This window comes from Tarenaya hassleriana, unplaced genomic scaffold, assembly GCF_000463585.1.
Source record: "Tarenaya hassleriana unplaced genomic scaffold, ASM46358v1 Cleome9, whole genome shotgun sequence".
In the NCBI taxonomy this organism is placed as follows: Eukaryota; Viridiplantae; Streptophyta; class Magnoliopsida; order Brassicales; family Cleomaceae; genus Tarenaya; species Tarenaya hassleriana.
The window spans coordinates 307,333-316,574 of NW_010971389.1; the positions used below are offsets into that span (position 1 = coordinate 307,333).

The 9,242-nt window shown below is 40.3% G+C and overlaps 2 protein-coding genes across 6 annotated transcripts; one reads left to right on the plus strand and one right to left on the minus strand.

The window, feature by feature from the left end:
- The first annotated feature begins 917 nt into the window (after positions 1-917).
- Positions 918-3,606, plus strand: LOC104803550. 4 transcript variants are annotated; one of them, XM_010527490.2, is made up of 6 exons: positions 918-1,310; positions 1,572-1,823; positions 1,922-2,095; positions 2,202-2,308; positions 2,408-2,703; positions 2,826-3,606. In XM_010527490.2, the coding sequence occupies exons 1-6, from the start codon at positions 1,146-1,148 to the stop codon at positions 3,410-3,412; spliced, it is 1,581 nt and encodes a 526-aa protein (XP_010525792.1). In that variant the 5' UTR covers positions 918-1,145; the 3' UTR covers positions 3,413-3,606. The 4 variants fall into 4 exon arrangements, with proteins under 4 accessions (XP_010525792.1, XP_010525791.1, XP_010525793.1 ...); XM_010527489.1 differs by having other exon boundaries at positions 919-1,310; positions 1,569-1,823; XM_010527491.1 differs by having other exon boundaries at positions 919-1,310; positions 1,569-1,823; positions 2,832-3,606.
- Positions 3,607-3,702: 96 nt separating this feature from the next.
- On the minus strand, positions 3,703-8,799 carry LOC104803549 (autophagy-related protein 11-like). 2 transcript variants are annotated; one of them, XM_010527487.2, is made up of 5 exons: positions 7,442-8,799; positions 5,431-7,081; positions 4,651-4,871; positions 4,294-4,507; positions 3,703-4,187 (listed from the first exon to the last, which is right to left on the minus strand). In XM_010527487.2, exons 1-5 carry the CDS (start codon positions 8,392-8,394, stop codon positions 3,771-3,773), a joined length of 3,456 nt encoding a protein of 1,151 aa, XP_010525789.1. In that variant the 5' UTR covers positions 8,395-8,799; the 3' UTR covers positions 3,703-3,770. The 2 variants fall into 2 exon arrangements, with proteins under 2 accessions (XP_010525789.1, XP_010525790.1); XM_010527488.1 differs by lacking the exon at positions 3,703-4,187 and having other exon boundaries at positions 4,428-4,507; positions 4,647-4,871.
- Positions 8,800-9,242: the final 443 nt, after the last annotated feature.

Sequence of the window (9,242 nt, forward strand, 5' to 3'; positions counted from 1 at the left end):
ATATTTTTATAAGATTTTATTTTTTATTTTTTATTTTTTATTTTTTAGTGTTTATATATTTATTTATCAACTTAGTGTTTATATATTCAAATTGTTTAAAGTTGTTTCATACATGGAATTTGACAGCCTTTAATCGAAAATAATTTTATATTTGAATATTAACGATGTATCGATAGAATATTGATTTCAATTTCAAAAGTTGAAATATTTTTTGGGTGTATTTTAATATTGATATATATATATATATATATATATATATATAGAGTTTTTTTATTTTTATTTTAAAATAATTATTCATTCTATTCGAATCAGTTTGATAATTAACCAAGTTGATCACACATATTTATTACCTTTTTTTAGGTGCTTGCATGTGTTGCAACTCATTTTTCTAATGTTTAAGGAGATAATTGCGACTGCAATGTTACGTGACTAACTTAGACAACGAGAAGATTCAAATATTTCTTTTATCTCAGTATTCATATTTTATTATATATAATTGGTTGGTAGGGGCTTTTTACAATATATGTTTTTCGAACCCTTCAGTTTAATCAACTAAAAAACACACAAAATCTCCAAAAAATAAAAATAAAACTGAATCCCCCTAGTTAAAACGTACCAAAATATGTTATTTCTTTCATTATGATATTAGATTCCAGGTTTTTATAACCAGAGAAAAACATATCCTACTTTATTAAGGACAAGCTAAAAAGGAAAAGACACGTTTTAGAAGCTAGACACGTGTCAGATCCTCAAGGGAGCCGTCGTAAAGGACAATGTGGGACCCACGACAAAATATCGGAAACAACATCCAGCTTGTTTACTTAATATACAAATCAAATGTTAAATGACGAAATAACCCTCCTATGTAGAGCAATAGCCTGAGCGTATTTCGGGAATTTCGTATTTTTTTTTTTTTAACCTGAGACGAAAGACTGCGGCGTGGCTCCTTAATCGTGGGAACGTCGCCTCGCTCAGCCGCCAGAGAATCTTCATTTCCCCTTCGCGTTTGGATCTTCAAAAAATCGATAGATCCCTCTTCTCGAGTCTCTAAATCTAGGGTTTTGTCGGTTCTCGTAAATCTTTCCGTGTCAAAGTTCTCCGATTTCTGGGTTTTCTCGGGATAATCTCGGAAGGGTCTGTATTGGATGATGGAGTTGATGAAATCGACGGGAAATCTGAAACCGGAGCTCGAAACGGCGACCAAGTGCCGGGACGAGTTTCCGGTGAAGCTGGAGATCGCCGAGGATTTTCTGGAAGAAGAATACGGTGCCCTCAGCAAGCGATCCAAGATTTATCCTTCATTTCATCAGGTACTCCTGATCTATTTGGTTTCTCAGAAAAATCTTCCCTAATCTTTTGACTGTTTGGTTTCTTCCAGTTTAGATGCATTTCGCTGATCGAATGGTTCGTTTTCTTCTCCCTGCATGGGTTTTTGTGTTGGCATGCGATTGTCGGTTCTGACAGTAACTTGTGATTCTTGTCTGTTGTCTCTGTTGGATTTCATTTCAATTTGTGTGTTGGAGATTGGACTTTTCTTTTCCTGATTCATATTGGGTTTTGCGATGAAGGAGACATATAGCATTGACACAATGGCGTTTCCTTTGCAAACGACACAATATAACCCGCTCGATGAGCCGAGTCCTCTGGGTCTGAGCTTGAGGAAGAGTCCATCTTTCTTGGATTTGATTCAGATGAGACTCGCTCAAGGTGGTAAGAAAAACAGTAAATCTGCCTCTTCTGAGGCGGGTCCTTCCCTAGGAGCTGCAGAGAAGCTTAAAGCTTCCAACTTTCCCGCTTCATTTTTAAGGATTGGCCAGTGGGAGGTAACCCCCTGAAGATTTTTTTTTGTTTCTTATTGTGTTATGAATATGTTCTAAGCAAATTGAGAATCTGTTGCTGATTTGATTCCCTTTGCTTGCAGTATAAATCTCGGTATGAAGGTGATTTGATTGCAAAGTGTTACTTTGCGAAACACAAACTTGTTTGGGAAGTGTTACAGCATGGTCTTAAGAGCAAAATCGAGATCCAGTGGTCAAATATTATGGCTTTGAAGGCAAACTGTCCAGACGATGAACCTGGAACACTGACTGTTGTGGTTAGAGTTCATTCTCCTGTTTCTTCTTTGTCTGCTTATCTTGTCTTTTCCTGTTTTAAGCACACTGTAACTAAAATGGCTGAAATCTTATCTTCTTTCGGTCCAGCTCGCTCGGCAGCCTCTCTTTTTCAGGGAAACAAACCCTCAGCCTAGAAAGCATACTCTATGGCAAGCTGCCTCGGATTTTACTGATGGCCAAGCCAGCGTTCACAGGTAAGATTATTCTTGCTTTTTTTGTTCTATGTTATTGGAGAAGAGAATTTCGTATTTTGTATCTCAATCTGACTGATAGTGGCTTTTGTGATCTGGTAGACAACATTTTCTGCAATGTCCACAAGGGTTACTGGACAAACATTTCGAGAAGCTTACTCAATGTGATCATCGGCTGTTCCATCTTAGCCGACAACCGGAGATAATTCTGGATTCCCCCTACTTCGAGGCATGGCAATCTGTTTTCGAGGATCCAGCTGAATCAAAAGGTCATACTTTTGGGCAATCGGAACTCAGCAAGGGGCATTCTATCTCTGGTTCTCAGAGTTTAGCATCGCCAGTTGCAGATCAGTCATCATCTGAACACGTCTCTCATGATGCACCATCTCCTAGCTCAGGTATCGCGATAAATCTTTCATTCTCGCAGTTCCTTACTGCAAATCTTCTATGCCCTCTTCGCTGGTGATTCATCCCGTCCAGTTAATCAAGCGATGCTTTGTTAATATCATACTTATACTAGTCATAGACGCTCATGCAAATGAAGGGAACGGAGCTGCAGAAGCAGTTGATTCAAGGAATACGAGGGATTGGGATCAGATAAAAGTACCCGGATTACGTCAATCTATATCAGTGAGCGATTTCATGAATCACCTCGAGCAATATATATCGGATCCGGCCCCTGGAAATGAATCAGAACGACGAGAGATACGAGACATTGCTCAGCACCTGTTCAGCGAGACCCAATTAACCACATTGTCTGACGAGAAGTCGCTCATGTCGAGGGTGAATTCTCTTTGCTGCCTTCTGCAGAAAGATGGAATCACAGCCGCAAACTCGCAGCTCAACGAGGAAAGTGCGGGCTTTCCCGGAAAATATTCCCAACCAAACGGTCTGAAAGGGGTTCTTCATGATAGAGGAACCCGAGATGAGCGTAAAGTTTCTGATCCCGAGGCAACAGAAGATGCTTCCGGCAGCAAGTCCCCGGCCCGGGGCATGCAAAGGATAGATTCATACAACGAAATTCTATTACAGCTTCCGAGGATTGCATCTCTCCCACAGTTCTTGTCCTTCATTGCAGAAGATGATGGTGATGGACACAGTAGGTAGCGTTTTATTCTCAGATTATGGCTAAGTGTAGGATCTGAGATGTAGTTTGTTTGTGCTCAATGTAAATCATGTTTATTGCTATTCGCATTTAAACCTAAAAGATGCACAGAGGGTTTGGAGAATATAGGCCTTGATGATGAATCCTTATAGTGCATTTCCATGTTTTCCCCTCAAATAATATGAATAATTTTACATTTCCTTGTTCCATAAAGAGACAAATATTTCTCTTTTTCTTGTTTCTCATTTACAGTAGAAAGAGAGCAGAGCAAGTAAAATGTACAGGGATAAAGACTAAAGCAGATCAGTGATCAGATGTTTTCTTTTATCTCTTTTTTTTTGAATTAAAGAATTTAAAGAATCAGGAAGCAAGTTGATGAATGGCAGCGTCAGGAAGCATAGCTATGGTCACTATGAAGTATTCACATCCTAGAGAGAGACCATAAGGGTTTGATGTTGTAGATGATGCCATGTAACCCGGGCCATTGTCAGAGACGATCTGATCTATTTGATCGGTCTTTCCTGCCTCGGGACTGGTTGAAATTGCTGCTGAAGATGGCGGGAGATTCACGGGTTGACGCTCAATGTGAACAATCTGACCAACTATGTATGCAGGTCGAGCTGGAAGATGATCTGTGAACAGTGCCACGGATTCAGAGGATAAGTAATAGTTAGAGCAGTTCCTGGTGATGGCCTCGTAATGCCCTTTTCCGTTTAGTACAAATGCTGCAATCTCATGGACTTGGGGCTGACCAAATGCTATCTTTTCCTTATTTGCCTGTGACATGTTCATCAGAAATATGGTAACTGTAATTCTATAACCGAAATAACTGTCATTTCGTCAGGAATAACAGGAGAATTCAAGACAAACATTAGATTCATACCTGCTTCCCGAGTTGATGTTCTGTATAAAATGTATTCACAAGGTCTGTCTTTTCTTCTAGGTCCTTCATGAGCTGTTCATTTGCAGCTTCAAGCTTTCGACCCTTCTCAAGTAATTCTTCCCGGTGCCTAGACAGGAAGCTAACCTTGTCTGCCAGTACCCGGATGCACTTTCTGAACTCAGCATTGCCATCGTCTTTGTTATCATTGTCTGAACTGTAAAATTCCCCAAATGCAAGAAATACAAATCTGGTTCTTCATCACTCATTTTTGCAAGAGCTTAACAAAGAGAATTCTTCTGGGGCATGACAATACATTAATCATCACCAAACAGAACGTGCATAAAGGAACTTACTTACTTAGCCAAAGATTGAGCTAAAGTACTCAGGGACTCGTCGAAACGAGCAACCCCACCAGCTGTACAGACAGAGTTCCGGAATCTTTCCAAGAGACTGTGAATCTTCACAGCTGAAGCACGGAGGGTACTATACTCTGAAGCTCTACGGTCAGCAGCACAAAGATGGGTCTGAGCTTCTTCTCTTGCCTCGTGTAAGCGATTCTCCAAGTCAGCACAATTCATCTACAAACCAAGAAAGCAATATTTTATCACAGTAAATGATAGATTCACTCTGTATATGCGATGAAGAAATCAAACAGGAGAAAAAACCCTGTGCTTTTGTGCAAGGTCTACAAGTTCATTTGATAATGCAAAAAAAAAAAAAGAAGAAGCAGAAATATGCTTTTCATGGCTATATAATCCTCCATTTGAAGCCCCCCCAAACAAAAGAAAACCAGTTACTGGGACAATCTGAATGATTGATCAACCAGGTAAACGACGGGATATCTGAAAAAGGATCAATCCAACGGGAAACCATATTGCATATTCATTGTCCATATAATTCATACTAAGCATCACAAGGTGTTAAAGATCAATGAAAATAGAGCTAATACCAAAACCAGGGACACCAAAAAAATAGACATCAAGATTTTATGCTAACACCAGCATCACGGAACAAAGACGAGAAAACGGTAAACAAAGAATATATAAGAAAGTGCAGACTTGCTTGCCCAGCCAGTGAATAAATACCAGAGTCGAATATAGTTAAAAGAGGCAATACAATATGAGAAAACTGCCACACCTGGGATTGGTCGAGAAGCTTCTGACTCATTTCCAACTCTCTACTTAGTGTGGCAACCTCTTCCATAGCATCTTTAAGCTTGGATTCCATTTCACTCAACTTGTTGGACTTGTCTATCAGATCATTTCTAAGTTCCAACACAATATCATCACTAAATTGGGGATCCAATCCTGGCTCAGTTGCCACACTATAACCGGCATTCAGAGGTTTTGGTAAGCTTTCAGCGGTGAAGTTGCTACCTAGAGACACACCCAATTGTGTAACCACATTATCCTTTCCACCTTTCCCACTGTTTAGGTTTAGCTGTGGTTCCAGCATTGAAGAGTCACACTGATGATTGAGCACGGACGACGAATCCACCATATTCTCATCCGTACCCTCTTGAGCTTTACACTGCTGTTTGTTTGAAAGATTCGAAACACATGAGATCTCATCCATGGGTTCTGCAGCAGATACATCAGTTATGTTTGCTTCTGTGTCACCTGATGTTTCTGCTTTATATTCGTTATCTTGTGCATGCGAAAGGACTGAGCCAGACACATCCTTATCATTAATATGTCTCTGCCCCTGTAAGTATTCCTCGGAGAGACGTTCTTCCAGTTGAAGGATACGCTTCTCATATGAAGCACAGTTCATTTCCTTTTCCTTGAGCATATATAGGAGATATTTTTCATAGTCATCTTTGGCCTTCAATGCCTCTGCCGTCTTCTCAGAAGCATTCTTCAACAAAGTTTCTAGTTCAGTGTCATCAAGTTCCTCATATTCCACTTCTGGGCATAGTGAACAAATCCGGGCTATGGCAGAAGCGAGGTCAGCTTTCAGTTTCGCATTCTCAACCTCCATTTTGCTGGTTCCAGCTATGTCTACTAATTCGCAGGCCTCTAAGATTTCATCATAATTATCTTTGTCCAAAGTGTTGATAGCTATCTCCTCAGGCCCACCCGAAAGCAAGCTCTCACTGGAGATGGCCAGTGAACTCCTTGAAGATGTAAGCTTTGAGTGTAAACCAGCTAGACACTCGGGAGCATAACGGTCAATGTCTGTGATGTCAATATTTAGCAAACCGGTATCATAAGGAGCGATATTGACATCACATTGGGTAGGTGTATCATATAGCCCCATCAAGGCCAGTACATCATGAGGTACATATGGACCGTGGGTTTTAAGAAACTCTTCTCGTCTCCTTATCTCCGTCTCTCTCTTCATTGCAAGCCTCTCAGCCAGCTGTCCTGCCATGCCCATGTACAGCTTCATAGAAGCTTTTCTTCTCACAACTTCCGCGAGGCAAGCCCTATAAGCAGGGCCTATCCCACGAACTAATTTCAAATCCGCAAACAAGTCATCTTGGCGCATTATTGCCTCTCTAAATACAGGAAATCGTAACTTAGCATCTTTGATGATATATGTGGCATATGTTATTTTTTGCATGTAACTGTGAACAAAGTTGTTCATCTGGTTCTTCCCGTTCTTGCAGAAATCTAGCAGTTCTGAAATGGAGTTATGACAAGCCTGCATTTTTGGAAGGTGATTCTTGTCATGGATTTCGTACATAGGACCCAGAGCTGAAACGGCATCGTGGGGACGGATTGATGAGGACAATGGGCAAGACAGACAATCATCCACAAGTTTTGTCACTGTATTGACATCTTTACTGTGATGAGATTCACACAAATTTATTAGTTCAATGAATTTGCAGCAACTTCATGAAGTGAATGGCTTCATCTGAACTAAATGATCACCAAACAAGTATAGAGCATGAAATACAGAAGTCCAAACAGAAACTATAAAAAAAAACATTACTTGAACAAGAAAGTATTTATTTTTAAGAAGTTCTATGGGAATCTCTCGCCGGGTGCAATGAATTTACATCATTTGCATGGTTAGTGACTGATTTTAAACTATATTATTTTGCAAACTCTTTTCCATAGAAGCCAAGATGCAAGAATAGACAGAAGTAGTAGAATGTCTCGATCATAAAAGCATTTGAAGCTCAGGACATGAATGAACATACCTGAGAGACTGCATGATGCTCTTCTGCTCATTGATGAATCGTTTACGATCCTTAAAGGCCACTTCTAAATTCTTAGTCGACAAAGATTCCCTGCAAGAAAACAACTCTTCAGCATTGCTCTTAAACTCGACAAACATCTGCCGGAACTGTGCAACCTTATTCTCAAATTGGCTATGAGAGCTACCACAATTCTCTGCGCCCTTCTTGAGACTACTTTCCTTAATGTAGTCACATAAGCATTGCCTGGAATCAGTCTGTAAAGCGGGATGGAGCTTAAATGCCCTCAATCTCTCGATATCCCTTCCGAAATTCATCAGCAGATCAGAGTGGAGACAGTGTTGACGCGTATACAGCTTCATGAATTCAAGAAAGCTCTGATAGACCACCCGGTAGTATAGGTCCAGATTTTGTGTAGCAACTACCACAGCTCGCTCTTGCACCTTTTGCTCCCTGATTAACTTCTCACAAGCCTCATACTTCATAAAAGTAGAATTGTAGATGGCATAGCCTTTGTGGAAATGAGACCGAAATAGCCTCTCGTATGAAGGTAAAGCCTTTAAAGCTGGATCTGATGCATCGTCCAAAGGGTGATGATCCTGTAATGAAGCCGGTGGTAAAGGGACTGGAACTTCCTCCTGTACATCAACTTCTTCCAGTGGCGGTGGAAGAGAGTTGGTCTGTAGCCTTGCCTTGTTGAAAATAAACACTTCTCGACTCGCAGGGAATCTGTAAGCCGACAGCAGCTTTTGAGGTTCAAGTTTCATGTCCAAAGAGAGAAGAAGCTGATCGTTGAAGGTAATGCCAGAAATAGACTCGACAAAACGCATGACAGCTTCAACTGGAGTATCTTCACTGCATTCAAGTTCAAAAGAACGGCCATTCTCGGCCACGCAGAGAAGAAGCTTGCCATCATTAGCGAAGCTCTCAGTCAAGCTCGAGCTCATCCTCGCCATGGAAAAACCAGAAATTTCCACCACAGAATCCCTAACCAAGTTAAATTTAGAAAGGCAGCTGACCCATTCAAGGGTTTAACCAGATCAAAGCTCTTCCCTGTAAATTCGCCAGCAAATCTGTAGAGGAACAGCGCCTTAGATATATATATATCCACCTTGACTAAAACCCGGAGTAATCAGAAATCCTAGCGAATTTCCCAATTCCAATTGATTTCGGAAAGGATTTAAGCCCAAGACCCAGCATCCAGACGTAACAGCAGGAGACCCACAAATTCGGAATTCAACGTCGACTTGAAAATCGGTAATTTCCCCCAAACCCACGAAGAATCATCCCAAAAGTTTTAAAATTTTGTTAACATCGACATCAATTTCCCCACCATTTTTTTTCTGTGACCAAATCGATATCTTTCAATCGGGGCAATTGCAAAAATACCCTTAAATGTCGATTTCACTTACAGCCCATACCCTCGCACAGTAACAAAAAAACGGCAATATCAGATATACCCTTATAAATGTAGAATCCCTATAATACCCTTCCTTTATTTATATAATATTATAATATACTAAAATAAATAAAATATAGATCTACTTTTTACTCATTTTCTCTCTCCTCTTTATCGTTGTCTCCCGCCATACATCGCATTCTCTCTCTTCGAGTTTTTCTTCTTCTCTCTCTTGAATATCTCTTCTCCAGCGCGATTTTTTGGTAAATTTGCTGCAAGAAACAAGTGAAATCTCAAAAAACTCATCCAATAAACGTAGATGTAGTGGTATTGCCGCTTATAGTGGAAGAAAAAAGAGTGAGTGGAAGGTTTAAACAAAACCGATTTTCTGGACCTGGTGAGACT